At 47.3% G+C, this 19529-nt stretch overlaps 1 protein-coding gene across 4 annotated transcripts in view; it reads right to left on the bottom strand.

Moving 5' to 3' along the window:
- The window catches only part of LOC119802464 (protein FAM169B-like), an 82501-nt gene that overhangs the window by 51675 nt on the left and 11297 nt on the right, over positions 1 to 19529 (bottom strand). For 3 of the 4 annotated variants that reach the window (XM_038313393.1, XM_038313394.1, XM_038313392.1), the window contains 2 exons: positions 8866 to 8996; positions 5475 to 5574 (listed from right to left, as the gene is read on the bottom strand). In XM_038313393.1, coding sequence (XP_038169321.1) covers positions 5475 to 5574; positions 8866 to 8996 — 231 coding nt within the window. The remainder of the gene's footprint in view (positions 1 to 5474; positions 5575 to 8865; positions 8997 to 19529) is intronic. The other variant, XM_038313396.1, reaches the window with a different exon arrangement.

Genomic DNA, 19529 nt, shown 5'->3' with positions numbered 1-19529 from the left:
CCGGATCAGAAAGGAGACACATGGGTACATCTGCACACCATGTCCTAGTGGCCTGAACCACCCCAGGGTGCAGGGACCAGAGTTTTTGAGACACACTGATTGACTTGTCTGTATATGCCTATCCTCTTAGCATCCTGGGTACCGACACAGCATCACTGTCATACAGATCAAAGTCTTACAAAGAGCATCTCAACCTAACTCAGAGCATCTGGCTAGAAGCCTGCTCCTTCTTGTTTTAAAGTGGGATTAATAGTTAGTCAAGCAAGAAAGACACGTTCTCAGGAAGTGGAAATAAAATATTTATAATTGAATGTTGATATATTTGAAATAGAGATAAATTGATAAGTTCAGAACTGAAATAGCATTATTTCAAGATGACCCATTTTCTCCTTCTGAAAGGCAGACAGGGTGCCTAAAATCCACCTTTCAGAGCCCTGCGGATTTGAGCAAACCTTCAAAGGTCATCTTCTGGTTGTTTATTCATCTGTGTATGTATGCACACACAAAAGAGTGTGTATAAGTATTTATGCGAGTCTGTATGAATGTGTGTGGGATGTAAATGAATGAGTATGTGTGCTGTGAGTGTATGTGTGTGTGTGTGTGTGTGTGTGTGTACATACAGATGTCAGAAAAGGACATCAGCTCCCTTGGAACTGGAGTTAAAAGAGTATGTGGGACACCTGGCTTGTTCTAAGCTAGATTTCAAACTCTGGGAAACATTCTTAAGCGCTCAACCATCCCTCCAGCTCCCACCAGGAGTCCTGGATCCCCACATCCCTTATCTGCAGCCTGGTCTCCTCAGTCATTGCTCCACCCCTCCCTTTATTCCCTAAACTCTTCATGGACAAACACCATTTACTTCAGACGTGGCCTGACTGGCAAAGGAGGCTGCCGTTAGAAACACCATCTTCTCTCTTCTGGTGGCACCAGATCACAGCTGGCATCTCCCCTGGCTGGAATGCCTACCTTTTTCACCCAGGATGGCCATGTGCCCGCCCCCCAGCCTACCCCTGATCAACTGATGTTTTCAGATCAAGTGTATGACATTCCTCCCCAAGGCACTTTGGGGTGTGTTGAAGAACAACCTTATTCTTAGTGTAGTTCAGAGTCAAACTAGTGGTGTGGCAGGCAGAATCTGTTGGGGACATAACTCACGTTCACAGAGTTTGGCCAGAAATGAAACACAGGAACCTACTAGCCCTCTGAAGTCGTGTGTTCCTCTCGCACAGTGAAAATGCAAAGGTGAAGAACAAACCAAGGCTTGCCGTGGTGGACCACGGGCCTCCTGCTCTCTGCTGGAATGGTCCCAAAACATCCTATCTGCTGCCACAAGTCAATCAGCTTCCACAAACACCCCGGGAAATATACGATCTTCTCCGTTTTGTAAACGCTGAACCTGCTGCTCGGAGAATCCAAACAGCCCAGCTGACACAGGGAGGCAGTTGACTGAACCAAGACTTCACGTCGCTTCGCTAGACACTCAAGTGCATGTTCGTCCTATCGCATAGGCAGGACAAAGGAAGAACTAAGAAAAGCCAAGGTCACCCGTGGTGAACACCAGGGTGAGTGCTTTGGATTGAATAGGGAGATGGGGGTGGGGGAGGTCGCTTTGCGTTTGGCATAAGGACTCACTTTCTAATATTCGTAAACACTTGAGTTAATAATTTAAAAATGAGGGAGATAAAATATGAAGAAGTAGACGAAGGCCCTTGGGAAGCTGAGGCCACACAGAAAGCAGGGCTGCTGAGTTCATCTGTCCACTTCCCCTTAGGGAATATAAACCAGCCGATATGTAGAAATTCCGAATAAATATGAGCCGCAGAGCCAAGAGCGCCTGCTTCTGAAGCCACCTCTGTGTGGAAGGCATTTGCAGTTTCCTACAGGGCAAATGGTGGAAGGCTCCGTCCCTCATGTTGGAGCAGGAAGCCATAAGCATCAACCGCTTGCCACTGGGGAACTTAGCCTTCCTGGATGTTTTTCATTTGCTTACAGACTTATCGGAAGTCACTGTAATGGAGCGAACCAGCTTATCAATAATTAACTCACACACAGTTATCAATAATTAACTCATACACAGGGCCAATCAAACAGCTTCTGGTCCCTTTAGCTTCCATTTAAACACGCATCTGCCGTCACCAGAATGTAAAGATAATGGCACTGTACTGTTGATATACTAGAAAAATAGGTCCAGAGTTGTCAATTAATGGATTTATTAATTTAAGTAGTTCCAGGCCTCCTTAAAAACCAGGGGCAAGCAGGACCCAAGATTGGGTCCTGCCATCGGTGCTTGTGAAGGGGGAACTGTAGGAGCCAGCCATGATAAGCTAAATATGAACAGATCTCCCAAAGGAAGTTCTTTACTTCCAACCATTATCACCTGCCAGAGTAGAACTCAGCCATTGATAAGTTTAATGGAGGCCTGAGTCTCAGTAGTTTACCCTGAAGCAATACCTGGTTGAAGGAAGGACCATAAACTAAGATTACCTGAGCACCACCCAAGAACAGACCATCCAAACATTCCAACCGCTGTAGATAGGATCACCTGCCAGTACCCACTCACCAGGACACCCCTAGACAAACGCCAGCCAATCAGAGTTCCTGAACCTCAGAAACCCCTCACTCCCACCTTTACTACTATAAAAACCCAATTCTAACTGAGCTCAGGGCTCTCCATTTATTCCAGTACGACGGACATGCGGAGAGACTGAGTTTGCAAACTTGCATAAAATAAAGGCTCTTTGCTTTTACATACAGGGGAAAAAAGACAACAGCACAAGAGTCAATAATGCCCTTCTCTGTAGACACAGCTTAGCAGAAGGGTGAATGACACACTGGGCATAGCTATAAAGAATCCTTGTACTACAGGGCCTGCAAGTCTCAAGTTTCCAAGATGCACGGTCTGGGAAGAACTCAAGACACCGTCTAAATACTGGATTAGAGTGCACGGGGCATCAAGAGCACGAGTGTTTCTCTGAAATCATAAACAATCGTAGCTAGCAACAACGGAGCCCACAGCAGCAGGAAGTCACTCGGAAACTTTATTAAAAGCACTCTCGCATACGAGCGTGGAGTCACAGTGAGATTTCTTAGCACTTATGAATATGTATTAGGGTGTACTCTTAACAACAGAAATTAAGTACCATGCAAATGGAAAACAGATTTCTAAGAATCCATCGTATGTTTATATCCTGCAGACTGTCTTTTAAAGCCTGTAACCAGATTCATGTTCAGTGTCTAAATGGGGTGGAGGAGCTGCTGATATCTGGACATTTTCCTAAAATGAGTTTTTTAAGAGATTTTCATAATCTGTGCATCGAAGGACTCCTCTTTGCCCCTGGTAGTGGGGTTGCAAACTCAAGGTGGTGTCAAACACCTGAGGTTCTCACGGACCCTCTCTTCAGGGCAGTCCAGGCTCAGCTGGATGGAGAGAGAGGAGGCACCCACACTGCCACCAGAGAGCTCTCACACAGCTTCTGCTGCCCGTGGGGCACTAAGAAAGCCCTGGCATCATACCCCCAATGCCCAGAGAGTAAGCTAACCACACTGATGTTTCCTATTTAGCAAGAAGAGAAGCATAAAGAGTCTTGCATATGGGCTGGAGAGATGGCTCAGAGGTTAAGAGCACTGGCTGCTCTTCCAGAGGTCCTGAGTTCAATTCCCAGCACCCACATGGTGGCCCACAACCATCTATAATGAGATCTGGTGCCCTCTTCTGGCAGAGCAGTGTATAGATATAAATAAATAAAGAAAAAACGAGCTGCTAAAAATACCCAATACTTTAAAACAACAAAAAAAGAATCTTACATACTTTTAAACAGCTTGCCTCCAAAGATGTCACCTTGGACTTGGTGACACCAGTTGAAGGGATCCTCTGAGCACACACTCCAGACAGACAGTCAGGTGATAAGCAAAACTGTTTATCCAGGGGAGGTGGAGAGCTGGGGTGGACCTCCTTTGCAAAGAGTAGTTAAAAGACTTAGAGTCTCAGAATGCCAACCTTTTTTAAAATGTATTTATTATGTATACAATATTCTGTCTGTGTGTATGTCTGCAGGCCAGAAGAGGGCAGCAGACCTCATTTACAGATGGTTATGAGCCACCATGTGGTTGCCAGGAATTGAACTCAGGACCTTTGGAAGAACAGCCAGTGCTCTTAACCACTGAGCCATGTCTCCAGCCCCCGAATGCCAACCTTTAGAAGGGCTAACTAATTTAAAAGTTCACTACCAGTGTACTAGTATTGTTACTTCCTACTGGAAAGCAATACTTGGCATTATAAGAAGGCCAAAACAAATGAGAAAAATGTCATGTAGGATTGTTCACTGTGAGGTCAGCAGTAAGGGGCCTCCTACCAGCTTACTGGTGCTCTGGTTCAGGAAGACCAATCAGTTAGTCCTCCACACTGCAGGCTGCTCACTGCCGACACCCCCCCCCCCCAGCCTCTATGTAAGATGCAATCACTTGGGAGACAGAGGCAAGCAGATATCTGTGAGTTTGAGGCCAGACTGGTCTACAGAGTAAGTCCCTGAACAGGTAGGACTGTTTCACAGAGAAATCCTGTCTCAAAGAACAACAGCAGCAAAAAAGATGTGATTGGCAGGCAGTGCTTGTGCCTCTCTCCAGAGGACTCGCTCCATGGACCAATCACAAAAGCCTGGCCCGGATAGTTTCTCTGTAGTTGCAGGGGAAGTAAATGAGTCACAGACCCTATAACCATCACCTCCAGAAAGGGAACCCCCATCCAGTTATCACTTTGCAGAAATCGATCCCTCCCATACTCTAGCTGGAGGCCTTGGCGAGTCACTTGACCACTCTGAGATCCTCATTCACTGCATTTGGTAATGAGAATGACCCCTTCATTCCACAAGGTCATGGTGATACCCCAATAGTGTCCTACCTGGTGTCCACATCTCTGTAGACTGCTGTTAATGGGGTAGCAAGAATGAGCCACAAAGCAGCTCTGAGTAGGGACTGTAATGGGAGACGTGCAGAATGACCCATGTCTCAAGAAAGACAAGAAGGTACCACTGGGTCCCTAAAAGTTGAAAACAAGCCAGTCTACCTTAATATTCTTCCAAATTCAACAAAGGACATTGACACCATTCCCTGGGTATGTGACCTCCATATATTGTATACCATGAAAATCAAGGTCCCTGGTTTTTAAAACCAAGGCTGTACGTGTGCCTCGGTCGTGGTGCTTGCCTAGCATGTGTGAGGCCCTCAGCACATCGTGCACACACACCAACACACACCCCACGTCCACTAATAACTACCAACCAGAGGGCTAGAGAGATAGCTCAGTGGTTAAGAACACTGGCTGCTCCTCCAGAGGACCCAGGTTCAATTCCCAGTACACACATGGTGGGTCACAACCGTAACTCCAGCTCCAGGAGATCCAACATCTCACACAGACAGACATACAGACAAAACACCAATGCACATTCAATAAACAAACAAACAGAATAACTACCAACCTGTCTTTGTGTCCTGGGGACTAACCAAAGTCAGTAATTTATGTTGAGGTTCATCACGGTACATAGCGCAAAATCGAAGAGATGAAGTTTCAAGTCTGACCTAAAGAAAAGAACAAATGAATTACTATTCTGCTCTCTCACTGGATTAAGGCATGGGAAACAACTGGGCAATTGCTTGGCATGGCGCTCACTGAAAGAACACTGTTAGCAGAGGCAAACGTAGGACGCAAGAAATCCAACAAGGGAAGCCTTAGCCGACCTAGGTGTAGCAACTGTCTTGCTTCTGTCTGCCACCAGCAAGCCTTCCCATCCCAAGACCCATGGGTTAGGCAACTGTTCTTCGTGTTCTCTCCCTTCTCTGTGAGTCACGTTCCCTGCACCTCAACCTGCAAGGCTGACGGCCTCACCCCACCTCACACAAGAAACTCTGCCGCCATCTTTATCTGTTCTAGAGCCCTGGGAGCTGCTCAGTAGAATGCGCCCAGGCTCTGCCTGCCTCCACAGCAGTTCCTGCTGTCTGCAACCCTGGCTCCAGCTCTGAAGGCAGCCATTAAAATGGGTAGTGTATCTGAGCCCTCCAGGCTCAACCCTGTCCTTTCGGCCCCACGGTGGAGAAACTCAGATCGAGTTTGCCGTTTTGCTAGTGAGTGAGAGGAACCAGACAGTCTCTGTCTGGCCACATCTGAAGCCCTCGTCCCAATCATCCACCGCTCCACTCCCAGCTTCTAACGCAGAAAGGTCAATCCATTCCGTTACCAGCACTGTTTTGAAAACTGAGACTATAGGAAAATGAGAAAAGAATGTGCAGCTGAGCTGAGCAGGCAGGTTCTTGTAAAAAGTTTACAGCAGGCCACCATCATTAAGGAGAACTGTTTCCTGGCAAGTCCCGGGGCTGGCAACGTTTTTGGTAGCTCCCTGTTTGGGAGTGACTTTAATGAAGGGTCCTCCAGGGGCTCGTCCACAGGGGTGGCTGTCATAAGGCCAATGAACACCAAGTTTGCCAAACATCACAGCAACCTGGAAAGATGCTTTACTGTAGACACAGTATATTCAAGGAGGAATCTCTCCCAAGTTTTTAAGAACAGACCAAAATCGCAGCATTCGGAAAGATGAAGCAGGAAGATTGCAAGATTGAAGCCAGTCTGGGGTACACAGCAAGACCCTAAGACCCTGGCTCAAAAGGGGGGGGGGCAGAAAATAAAAATCAAAAAGAAACACATCAACTTGTTTACAGCAGCTAACCACACATGGCTGTGCTTCCTCTGCCCTTTGCTGTGGCCCTTAAATATCAGTTAATGGACGTAGACTGCTTTGCACCAGAGAAATCAGTGAGCATTGTGTTTTAAATGTGACAGGGTAAAGTGAAGACTAGAAAAAAAAAAAACAGCTAATTATGCAAAGAAGAAAGTCAAGACGTGATACCTTCCCAAACCACCTCCTCATCTTTCCTTCTGGTCTAGAATCTTTGAATACACAAAGGCCTGATTAGTCCTGTGGGGAGGTCCAAGCCCCTGCTGGGGAGCTTGGTTCAGTGTGTCAAGAGGCAAGGCCCCGCCCCTGCTTACTTACTCACTGATAAAGTACGATGCTTTTTGCCTTCCTTCCTTCCTTCTAGAAAGAGAGGAAGCAAGAAGTCCTCAGTCATGTTGACATGCCATATTAAAACAGCTTCATGCCAGCAACTGTTTTGCTTTCTGTTTGATAATAACCTCAGCTTTCTCCTTCCACAGAACATACACCATGTTGGGGTGCTTATTTTTACGTTATTCATAAATATGCGTGTGATAATAGCAGACTGTGGAAGCTGTGTCCTAAAGAACCTGAGGGCAGCACCCCCGGGGGGCGGGGGCAGGGGGAACGGGCAGGCCTCCTCCCATCTCTCAAACTCCAGCTTGGCTCCAGCACCCATCAGATCAGGCGGTGTCTGACCGGGCCACATGTCGTTCTACTATAACGCCACTAGGAGGCACTAAAAGCACGTGAAGATGGCAAGCTCCTACTGAGGACAGCAAGTCGTCCGTCTCCCCCACACCCCCCACCACCCCGCAGCTCAACAACTCGAGGACATCCAGGGGAGGGGTGTTCTTCTTTGCCTGTAAGTTCCCACCTCCAAAATCTCAGGGAAGCCACAGTTTACAACTGCACAAGCCACTCAATTTATTAACTCTGGGACAAGACGGCCTCCTCTACCATCACTGCCTGTGAGATCACAACCATTTCTAACAAGAGTGAACCCATTCACAGGTAAAGCAAACACTATAGGTACTGCCCGTGATAGCATGGGGAGGGAAGGGGTCTTACACAGTGTTGGGGGTGAAGAACATGGCCATTAAAGTGCTCCCCTTGTAAGCAGGAGGGCCTGAGTTTGCTCCCCCATAACACACCTAAAAAGACAGGTGCAAGACAATATGGTGTCATCGTAATCCCAGGCACTGGGGAGACAGGAACAGGTGGATCCCCAGTCTTGCTGGCCTGGCAGCCTAGCCTAGTTATGAACTTCAAGCCAATGAAAGACCTTGTCTCAAAATACACGGCGGACTGTATTTCATATGCAATTGTATCCTGAGGTTGGACCTTGACATCTACACATATGTGCACACACACACACACACCAACACACACACACAACACTTTTTTTTTTTCTCAAGACAGGATTTCTCTGTAGCTTTAGAGCCTGTCCTGGAACTAGCTCTTGTAGACCAGGCTGGTCTTGAACTCAGAGAACTATTTGCTTCTGCCTCCCGAGTGCTGGGATTAAAAGCGTACGCCACCTCCACCCGGCCACAACACATTATTTTTAGATTTTGCCACAACCCCAATAAATAAAGTTTCCAGTTCCCTGTGTCCCCTTGCGGTATCTATTCACAAGACACAGAATCTCATTAACGCCAAATCCGAAGGGACGCAGCTTCATTCCAAATCACGTACCAGAACTGAACCAAACCTTGGGGAGGAGAGACGAGCCACACCTTCACTTTAAAACAAAGGAAGTGAGGTTCAGCCGGGCATTCATACAATATCTCATTTTACCCCCATGCTAGCCCAAAGAGGAAAATGATACTAATGCTCTCTCTGCATTTGGTATGACAGTACCAGGACTGGAGAGGAGAAAGCACTTGCTTGCGTCCACAGAACGTCTAAGTGGCAGGCATGGGATTCCCACAGCTTAGCCAGCCCACGATCTACAGTTTCCAGCCTCCTGCTTGGGGCTCTGGAATTCCAGCGAAGGATTTCTTCTACATCAAACTGGAATTGCTTTAGCATTCCCTCTATAAGTTTCTTTGTTGGTTGGTTGGTCTTTGTCCTTCTAAACCTGAGAGCTTCTTTCTATAGCACCCCACTTTCTAAGTTACACTGGGCAGCGCGCTCCTCCAAGGAAAGTCAAACATACCTGCTCCCCAGTGGGAAGGGAGAAAACCTCTGCTGAGGCCTGGGCTCCTTCCCTGAGCAAGTCATAGTAAACCTTTGCAGCTGCCTGCTGGCCCTCTGAGTCGTCCTGCAGGGTATCCACAGGGTAGGCCTCTGTAGGAGAAAGGGGCAGGAACAGTTAGTGGCACTCTGCAGCTAAAAGAAGACTTCATTATTTCAAGCTTTTTAAGGAATTTAATTTTTTTTTTTTTTTTTTTTTTTTTTTTTTGTTTTTTGAGACAGGGTTTCCCTGTAGTTTCTAGAGCCTGTCCTGGAACTAGCTCTTGTAGACCAGGCTGGCCTCGAACTCAGAGATCCGCCTGCCTCTGCCTCCCAAGTGCTGGGATTAAAGGCGTGCGCCACCGCCGCCCGGCTAGGAATAGTTTATTTTAACCATAACAGTCTGACTGGGGCGATGGCTCAGTGAAGGACTTCCCATGCTCACATAAGGACCTGAGATCTAGCCCCAGACCCCACAAATCTGGGCAGTGGTGTCCTATGCTTTTAATTCCAGTGCTCGGGAGGCAGAGCGGCAAGCAGATCTCTGAGTTTGAGGTCATCCTGGTTTACAGACCAAGTTCCAGGACAGCCAGGGCTACACAGAGAAACCCTGTCTCAAACAAACAAACAAACAAACCCAAAAAAACAAAAACAAGCTTGCAATCCCAACCCTGGAGAAGCAAAGACAGACTTCTGGGGCTTTCCAGTCAGGGGGCTTTCTGGTCAGGCACCTTTCCCTAATCAATAGTCCAGGCCCATGAGAGTCCAGGTCTTCAAAAAACAAGGTAGACGGTGAATGGCCCCTGAAGGATGGCACCTGAGATTGACATCTGGCCTCCACAAGCATGTGCACACATCAGCACATACACACACCAACACATACCCACACACACCAACACACCAACACATACACCCCAACACATACCTACACACACAAACACATACATACACACACATACACCAACCAACACATACACACACAAACACATACACACACATACACCAAAACATACACACACACAAACACATACACACACACAAACAAGCCACACACACACACCACCAACACACACATACAAACACATAAAGGCAAAAAAAGAAAATAAATCGCAATCATGCTTACCTATTCCCTCCCAGACTTTTTTTTTTCCCCGAGACAGGGTTTCTCTGTAGTTTTAGAGCCTGTCCTGGAACTAGCTCTTGTAGACCAGACTAGCAGAGATCCGCCTGCCTTTGCCTTTTGAGTGCTGGGATTAAAGGTGTGCGCCACCACCACAGACTATTTTTAAAATTCCAGTCACACACCAATCAACTGAACACTTTTTCCACATTTCACTGTGGTCCACTCAGGAGCCGTGAACACAAGCAGTCTCCCTTGAAAGTAGAGAAGGGCAGGCTGAAACTTTGACATCAGCCTTTGTCACAAGCAACTTAAATTACTCTTTTTCTAGATTACCATCACTGTACAAGTCCCTAGGATTCACCACTTTCTTGTCCCTCGGCACTTGGAGCGCAGTGGCTTGTGGGAATGAAAGAGCGAATCCCTGCAATCACTTGCCCAGAAACTAATCTAAGATATTCTGCAGGCATCCTCAGCATCTCTTTCCTCTCACACCTCTGACAGAAATAGATCCCCTGAAATCATCCTACGAATGGGCAGCACCCAGTTCTTAGAAGCAGCAATCGGTTGCCCCTTCAACCGTGGACAAAGACGCTGCCTGCCTCTGGCTGACATGTTCCGAAGCGCGTAGGGACCCCACCATATCTCTACCTTTGATTTGCCACCTCCTGTGAGGGAAGCAGGCTACCCTAGCAGCAGCTGCCTGCCCCTTTCTTCCCCTTCTCTGTCCTTCCCCTTCCCTTGCTCCTCTTTCTCCGCCTATCTCCTCACATGGATTAATCTGGACATGCAGTCCAGCTCCAAGCTCCTGCAGCATCTCGACTCCTGTTCTCTCCAGAGAACCATTGTTTCTGGGAGCCCCTCTCGGGATCCAAAAGGCTGTCGATAGCAAAAAAGTTTAAGCCTTCGGTTCACTCAGCTCACCCAGACGGAATTTTGACCTCTGCCGATTAACTCCCAGTGGGAGAACTCAGGGGTGTGCAAGCGGCCAATATTAGAGGACTAGGACCAGGTTGCATGCTCCGCAACCCTCAGGCTCACTTTTCAGGGTGCGAATGCCATGAATACACAGGCCCCCCGTGGCTGAGTGGAAACAGCCTCCCTTCGGGAGGTTCTACATCACGGATCCAATCAACCACAGACTAAAGATACCAGGGAGAAGAACAGCACAGAACACGTACAGATAGCCTTACCACGACTCCCTAAGGAGTAAAGGATAACAACTTCCTCCATGGCATTTACCTGTATTAGCAATTATAAGCCACCTGGAAACTAGGGTATCCAGGAAAACACGCACAGGCTGCACCAAATATGCCATTTTGCAAGGGACTCGAGTGCAGGTAGATTTGCATGTCTAAAGGTGGTCCTTCAACTATTCGCCAGTGGATACTGAAGGAAAACTGGACAATCTATCACTATTCAATCTTTTATAAAACATTTGAGTGTAAAACACACACACACACACACACACACACACACAATGTTCTTAAAAGTACACTGTCAGGGGCTGGAGAGATGGCTTAGCGGTTTAAGAGCATTGCCTGCTCTTCCAAAGGTCCTGAGTTCAATTCCCAGGCAACCACATGGTGGCTCACAACCATCTGTAATGAGGTCTGGTGCCCTCTTCTGGCCTACAGGCATACACACAGAGAGAATATTGTATTGTATACATAATAAATAAATAAACAAATATTTTAAAAAAAGTACACTGTCAGAAATATTTAAAAATAAAGACATCAAGGGTTGATGACTAAGGGAATACAAAAGAGATGAGTTTCTATAAAGCCAAGATCCTCTTTGGCAAAGAAGGCACACACTCATGTGCTCTCTACACGGAAAACCATGTGTTCAAGGAAGCTCAGGCTCCTCACCGACATGCTCAGCAATGCCGTTAGCGACTGAGCAGGCCTGCAGACCCTAAGCCCAGACAGGCCTGCCCTGAGCCTTTACTGGGGTTGTCATGTACTCAGCACAAGAGCCAGAGGGACCGGAAGGATATCAAATTACCCAGCGCCTGCTTCAAATCTGTCACAGAGACCAACCCAGCCTACAACCGCCCTCCTATCCGTCCCTCGCTTAGATCAAGGCCGCAGCTTCTCCTGAGAGCCTCAGGCCTCACCCTCCCACCCATCCAAGCTCCATCCATAATGAACAGCGACAACCAACTTTCTCTGGATTTCAGTGGCCAAGAGGCAGCTGAGTGTCCACAACCTTCTCGCGCTGTATCCTACCTGCTCCCAGTTTACAGGGAATGGAACAAGGCTTCATAAAAGAAAATAACAAAGCATGAGCCCAGGCCTGTCTGATTCCAAACTCTGGGTAAAGCATCAGATTATGTTCTTTAAACCAAAGCTCTCCGTCATTACAGTGAAGCACCCAATGGGCTCCCGTAGCCCCTACTCTCAGATTTCTGTCACTCCATCCTCAAGGCTCCCTAGAAAGGCTTGCTAGATATAGCCAGCACTCCTCGGGGGCCCTCCTCAAGCTCTGAAAACCAAGATCAAGGATTCCATGAGTTACTGAGGCCTGAGATCAAACACCACCTCAACCTAGGATAGGAACTGACATGGCCGGGCCACCTTTCTGTCATAGAGTTGCAGTCCCCTCCAGCTTGCCCCTTAGTTTTGTCTTAGAGCAATTACCTCCTAACCCATAAACAAAAGAAGCTGGGGCCTGTGAAGAACAACTCAGCTCCCCTCCCAGCCCCAGCACAAAGGCCATTCCCTATAGGGAACCCCATACCCATGCCTTCCCCATAGGAAGTCCCATACCCATGCCTTCCCCATAGGAAGCTCCATACTCATGCCTTTCCCATAAAAAGTCCCATACCCATGCCTTCCCCATAGGAAGCCCCATACCCATGCCTTCCCTATAGGAAGCCCCATACCCATGCCTTCCCCCATAGGAAACCCTACACCCATGTTTTCCCCATAGAAAGCCCCACACCCGTTCTTTTCCCATAGGAAATCCCATACCCATGCCTTTCCCATAGGAAGCACTTAGGAAATGTGGGTGGTTAATCTTGCTATTTCAACAGCTGGCTCATGGACTTGTCATATGGCTTCCCACGGGTATAGGAGATCTAGTGAGCATGCCAATAAATTAAGAAAAGCCAGCAGGTGGGCTGCATGGACCCTGGGTACCCATCATGCTACATTTGTACTGTGGGAGCCAGCTTTAGAATCGACCACCCCAGGACCACCAGCCTGAGGAGCATGAAGAGACCAGACCTGGATTTTTGTTGTTTCTAGGCCTATGTTTTAGGAGAATGCTCATCAGTTCTGGACCATCAACCCCCTGAGGTATGGACTACAGAACTCACAAAGACCATTATCAATCAGCCCCATTGAAAAGCTGACCCTAGGGTCATCAGGTTTGCTAATGGCAGCTATCCAAGGCCGAAGCCAGACGCTTCCCAGGAGTTGTCTGATATCCTTTCTGGTTGGTGTGTGGTCAGGATAAATGTCATGAATGTGTTATGCCCTCTTCACCTCATGAAATCATTTACCCTGAAAGTTAAAACCCCCTCAAAGAACTCACGTACAGTACTCCCAAGACATTGGCTGTCCTCATAAGAGAAATGGGGCCCTTTGGCCTCTCCAAAAGGGCACAGGAGCAAATGTGGGGGGAGGTCTTCTCAAGAACATAATGCTTGCTGGAATCTGCTGTGGGAAGTCATTCTGCCTATAGCTTTGGGGTACCTGCCTTAGGACATGGCTTCTTGTCTGCTGATGCGATCTCTTAAAAGGAGAGGCAAGGGTTGCACACACTCTCTGGGTTGTGAAGACCAAGTGAGGTGGCATGAAGCAGAGTGTGACCGCTTCCCAGCTCCCTTGATCTTCAACTCCGTGAATCTGTCCTCCCCCGCACCCCTTAACAAGCTGATATATATATAATCTTTGTGTTCTTGTTACCAGCAGAACCCAAGAGAGACAAAGGTAGCAAGCCAAGGCTGGTACCCCAAAGCTATTGGCGGAATGAATTCCACAACAGGAACCAGCAAGACATGGTCCCGCCTGATTATCTGGAGAGTGGGGTTTACTTTCTGTTGCCTGGGGGCAGCAGGGAACTGAAATTAAGCACTGGGGATGTCAGCACTCATCAGTAATTTGGCACCGACACTGGGTTTCATTGCTAAGACTTGAGACTGACTGTAGACCTGTATCCATGAGGAAGAGGAGTCATCAAGAACGCCTGGGGCACCCTGCAACCAGGGCCCACGACACCCCATCCATTCTAAATACCCTACCCCCAGGGAAACTTTACCACCCCAAAAACTCAACAGCGTGTCTCCTAAACAGAAAATGTTCACGTAAGCCTTATGGAAAACCAGGGGAACATGAAAGTGAAAATTGCCCAAGTAGGAAAAGTGGTAGATATTCAAACCCAGGCAGAAAAGGGGACTCCCCTCCTCCATCCCGGGAGGAATCCCCAGAACCTCCAACAGACCCCCTTTAGGTTCCGGCTCTAAGCGGCCCTGGCAATTAAACAAGTCTGGGGTGGGTCAGGCCAAGCTCGATTCTGGTGGTGAAAGACAGGCCCCTTCCCCTCCCCTCAGCCTTCCAGATGTGAGCCCCTAGCAGGCCTTAATGGCTTGAACCGAACAGGAAATATTTTTCCAAAGCCAAAAGAATGTAATCCCCACAGCACAACACTAAATGCTTTTATTAAAAAAGCATACAGTTGAAATAACTCACTGCAGACGGCAAAGAAACGGAGATTCCTGGATAAAGCCTGATTTTATGAAGTTGTCTGAGTACATGCTGGTGGCCTCACCCTCAAAACAAACATAATGGCACACCCGAACGTGTTCTTCTAGGGAAAAAAGGCTCGAGAGTTCCCAAGTGACGCTGGAGCTCCCAGGGCTCCTCGGGGCTCCTGAGCCCAGCAGCCCAGGGAGTCAGCCACCCGCCAATCCGGACAGGCCCAGTGTTCAGACAGGTTCCCAGAAATGCCAAGTCCTTTGAATGTAAACAGTAAAGCCGGCTAATGGACACTTTGATAGACTCAAAGATCCGCCCTGAAACGTAGACACAGTACCACTTGCACCAGACTCTCTCCCCATGAAGAGCAGGACAAAGGCTTTTGTTTTGGCAAAGCGCCGTGTTTTTTTTTCTAAGATGGAACTATTATCCTGAAACACTAAGGGGAATATTTTAAAATTTTACTAGTCCCAGTCTTACAAACTTGGCTTCATTAAACGCCACTACCTGGCAGTAACCATGGGGCGTTATGTCATTGGAAAAGCTGGCAGTAGTCACTCAGGTTTTTTTTTTTTGTTTTTTTTTTTTTAGTAATGTGAGTTGTTGTTCTTCAATTACAGTAAGAACAATCCTTGCTCCAGATAATGTGGAAAAAAAGCAAGGACACAAAACTAAAGTAATCCTCTACTCCCGTGTTCTATGAACTAAGAGTGGGTAACACTGACTGAAAATCTTTGTTTTCTGTGGTTTTGTTCACAGGAGAACTTTCTTCTAAAATGCAACTATTCTAGAAGGAATTCTTATTAGAAAAGAAATCTACTACCTAGGAAGGTAAAAGACCAATTCTGGGCTCAGTCAAGACAGTTTCTCATCAGCTAAAGGAGGACAGCAGAAAACTCTCGAAGCATGCAGCAAGACAGCTATTGTGCATTCTGCAAACACACTGGAGGAGGGTAATCCCCCAAACACGAAAAAATTGCTCAGATTTCAAACGCCACCTCACGGAGATCTCCAGTGTCACTGGAGGTACATGTGATTCAACACAATTCATCCCCTAGGGCCAGGTCTGTAAAATGGATGAGGTTTAAGAAAATGAAGTCACAAATGGAGACTGAGAGCCTCCACAGAACCCAGTAAAGGTCCTCTTAATGGAGCTGGAGAGATAGCTGAGCCATTAAGAGTTCTGGCTGTTCTTCCGGAGGACCTGGATTTGATCCCCAGTACCTACTAGAAGCTAACAACCATCTGGAACCCCAGTATCCAGCACGCTCTTCTGCCCTCCCCCGAGACCAGACACAAACATGCTGCATAAACATACATGTAGGCAAAACATACTAATGCACTTAATATAAAAATAAATAAATTCACCCAGGGAGAGGGGTTGCTGGTGGTACACGCCTTTAATTCTAGTACTTAGGAGGCAGAGACAGGAGGATCCCTGTGAGTTTGAGGCCAGCCTGGTCTACAGAGAAAGTTCCAAGACATCTAGGACTACACAGAGAAACCCTGTCTTGAAAAATAAAAAGCAAAAAGCAAAAAAAGAAAAAATTTTAAAGAAAGCAAGCTGGCAAGATGGCTCAGTGTATAAAAAGCTCTTGCCATGAAGCCTCAAACCCAAGTCAATTCCAGGACCTACATGGTGGGAGGGGAATACCAAGACTTGCAAGTTGTCCTCTGACCTCCATGGGCGCACTGTGGATGTGCACGAATGTGTACACATGTGTGCGCGTAAACACACACACACACACACACACACACACACACACACACACTGAGGAATCAGGTGAGGCAGTTTCCTGCATTTCTCAGACAGCTGTAGATCTGAGGTCTGTGCCCACATCTCCACCTACTTCCTGGCGCATGACTCCTTTTTCCCTGATGCATGATGGGAAACAAGCTGGGCAGATATGCTTGGGACATGTTAGTGATCGACAAGAGGGGGTTTCTGGTGCCAGCAAGTGTAGAAGGGTGATCCGTGAGACACTCGGCTCATGACTGAGACATCCATCAGCAACCAAGTCCTCTTCGAAATTTTGCAGCAAGGGAGGCTGCATCGCTCAGATTAACTTCCCAGACTTAGTTAACAAAGGACCCTGATCCCTGAGCACTAATTTTCAGGTGAGAAAACATACCCTGGAGAAGAGCATTTGAAAAGACGTGAGATCAGAAGGACCCATCCCTACCAGAGAGACTACAAACAGGCAAGAGTCTGGAGCTCGAGGTCAGCCATGAAGAACCTGCAGCCAGGGAAGGCTGCAGAACATCTCTTTCCAATGAAGCAGAGAACAGAAGGCGAGGCCAACAAACCCTCGGATATTTTTGTTGTTTATGAAAAGCGTCTGATTGCCAAAATATTCTTAGCAAAGGATTTTTTTTTAAGTTGGAAGACAGAACGTGGAATATGTTAGAATTTTTTGAGCAGATGAGCAAAATTGTCAAGGAGTGAGGAGGCGCCGTTGAAGGTCTGCAGGTGGCTCTGGTGGAGTTTTTATTCCCTGGTGATTGACAGGCTGCCTGTTGCTCTGTTATCGCGTGTTTAATATTGGCCAACTTGCAACCTGTCAATGCCTCGGCTTATAATAAATCACTTGCCCTGCATCCAAGACGGTAGAAGATGCAGATGACTTTATGTGACACCCACACGAATGTTTACATAGTCCCATTTTTGTTTTGTTTCGTGAAATCAACAATATATAAATTGTCTTGGTGATAGGAAATCATCACCTATAGTTAGCTATTAGTATTAGCTAATATAAACATGATGAAACATGAGTTTCATAACTTCGTTATGAATATTGGGTACATACATACAGTATTTCTAACTCTCTTGTAGATAGCTTTAGAAAGTTATCAAACTTCCGGCCAGGATCTGCTAATTTTGCTATGGTAGTTCTAATATACGAATATTTCAGTTCCTAATTGCTGTGTGTGTGTGTGTGTGTGTGTGTGTGTGTGTGAGAGAGAGAGAGAGAGAGAGAGAAGTCTCTGACCTCCATATTTGTGCATGGTATGCATGCTGGTACAAACACACATAACGAGGTGGGGTGTTACATGATGTGAGTACACATTTGTGTAGGTGCATGCTTAGATGCTGGAGGAGGACATTAGAGTTCAGTTGGGAGCTCCACCCAGGCCCCACCCCTCCACTTACCTCTCCCAGAAAGCCCACCAAGCAGCAACTCCTCCCCAGGAGCTGTCGTGACCACGCCTACAGGGTATTTAAGCTCTGGTCCCAAGACCCGCCATGTGATTTCTCCTCCTCCCTCCACCACCTCACTTCTGGGGGGCTTGAGAGTCACCCGGGGGTTGCTTTGCTCATTAAACCTGGTCTTTCTGATTTGGCTTGGTCTGACTTATTGCATTGGTGGAGAGACCTACTACCAGGGATAAAAAAGACTTATCAGTTAGGTGTCCTGTTCTAGCTATCATTCTTTGCCTTATCCCAGGCTCTCACTGCAGCCAGGCAGCTGGGCAGTAATCATTCAAAATGATCCTCCCACGTCTGCCCCCTTGAGTGATGAGATTACAGGAGAGTGTGGGGGTGGAGCCACATTCGGCATTTTTTTTTTTTTTTCTTTTTTTTTTTGGTTTTTCGAGACAGGGTTTCCCTGTAGTTTCTAGAGCCTGTCCTGGAAATAGCTCTTGTAGACCAGGCTGGCCTCGAACTCAGAGATCCGCCTGCCCCTGCCTCCCGAGTGCTGGGATTAAAGGTGTGCGCCACCACCGCCTGGCCCACATTCGGCTTTTTACATGGGTGCTGGGATGTGGCTTCAGATCTTCATTATACCTGTGCAATAAACACTCTTCCCTGTAAGCCATTGATCGCTCTAGCTTCTGACTGCTCTTAGCATGACGGTCTCTGGTCTTGTCATCTGACTATCAGTGCCTCTTATGTTTGGACAAATGAATGCCATAAAATTATTTTTCCCATGAATCATTCAAAACTTTGAGGTGGCCAGCAGGTGACTCAACAGGTGAGAAAAAAAAGTGCTCACTGAGAAAGCCTAGTGACCTGAGTTTGAGCCCTGGATCGAACTCCCAAAAAGTAATCCTCTGATCTTCACATATGTCCCATAGTATGTATACGCTGGCACTCACAAACACACGTAATACACACACACACACACTTTCTAAAAGATATGAGTTGAGACTGTAGCATTCTATTCCTTTAGCCTTCGAGGAAGTATCATATACAGAGACATATATGGAGTCCCAGGGAGGGGACAGATATCAGGAAACAACATCTCCGATATCTGCTTCCATATGCATGGTGACCAAAGAGGTCTTCACCTCAACACAGCTGCTACAAGCTCAGGTTCCTCACCCTTGAGACCAGGAGCCACTCCATCCCAGCTGGTCAGCTGGGAGGTTGCTATTTGTCTGAGCTTTGCTGGAAAGGAAGAGGGGTTTGTCGCACACACAGGACAAGGCAGAAAATCCAAATCTTAACATCCTGTATTTAATCGCCTGAGAACACATGAAAATACCCTCATACCAGTAAGATTGCGCGTGACAGTCCTGGAACTGGTGAGGGAGCTCTGTGGTAGGACACCCAGCAAGGAACTAGAGTCACATACCACACAGGACCCGAGGGACAAAGAAAAACAACCTCTCAGCAGCGTGATACATTTCATATGCCACCAGATGACAGTCCACAGGCCCAACCAAGCAGCATAGCCGTTTATGAACTTGACAACTGTCTATACAAAAATCACACCCCTGTGTGTTCACCTGTTACATGTCAAACAATAAAACTTCCAACGAGGAAAAAGGGGGAGGGGGGTCAAGCCCATCTGCCAGCTCTGTGAAGATCGACGAGCTGAG

Source organism: Arvicola amphibius, chromosome 12 (genome assembly GCF_903992535.2).
Source record: "Arvicola amphibius chromosome 12, mArvAmp1.2, whole genome shotgun sequence".
In the NCBI taxonomy this organism is placed as follows: Eukaryota; Metazoa; Chordata; class Mammalia; order Rodentia; family Cricetidae; genus Arvicola; species Arvicola amphibius.
The sequence above is the reverse complement of the archived record's forward strand: the minus strand, read 5'-3'. Positions and strand labels throughout refer to the sequence as shown.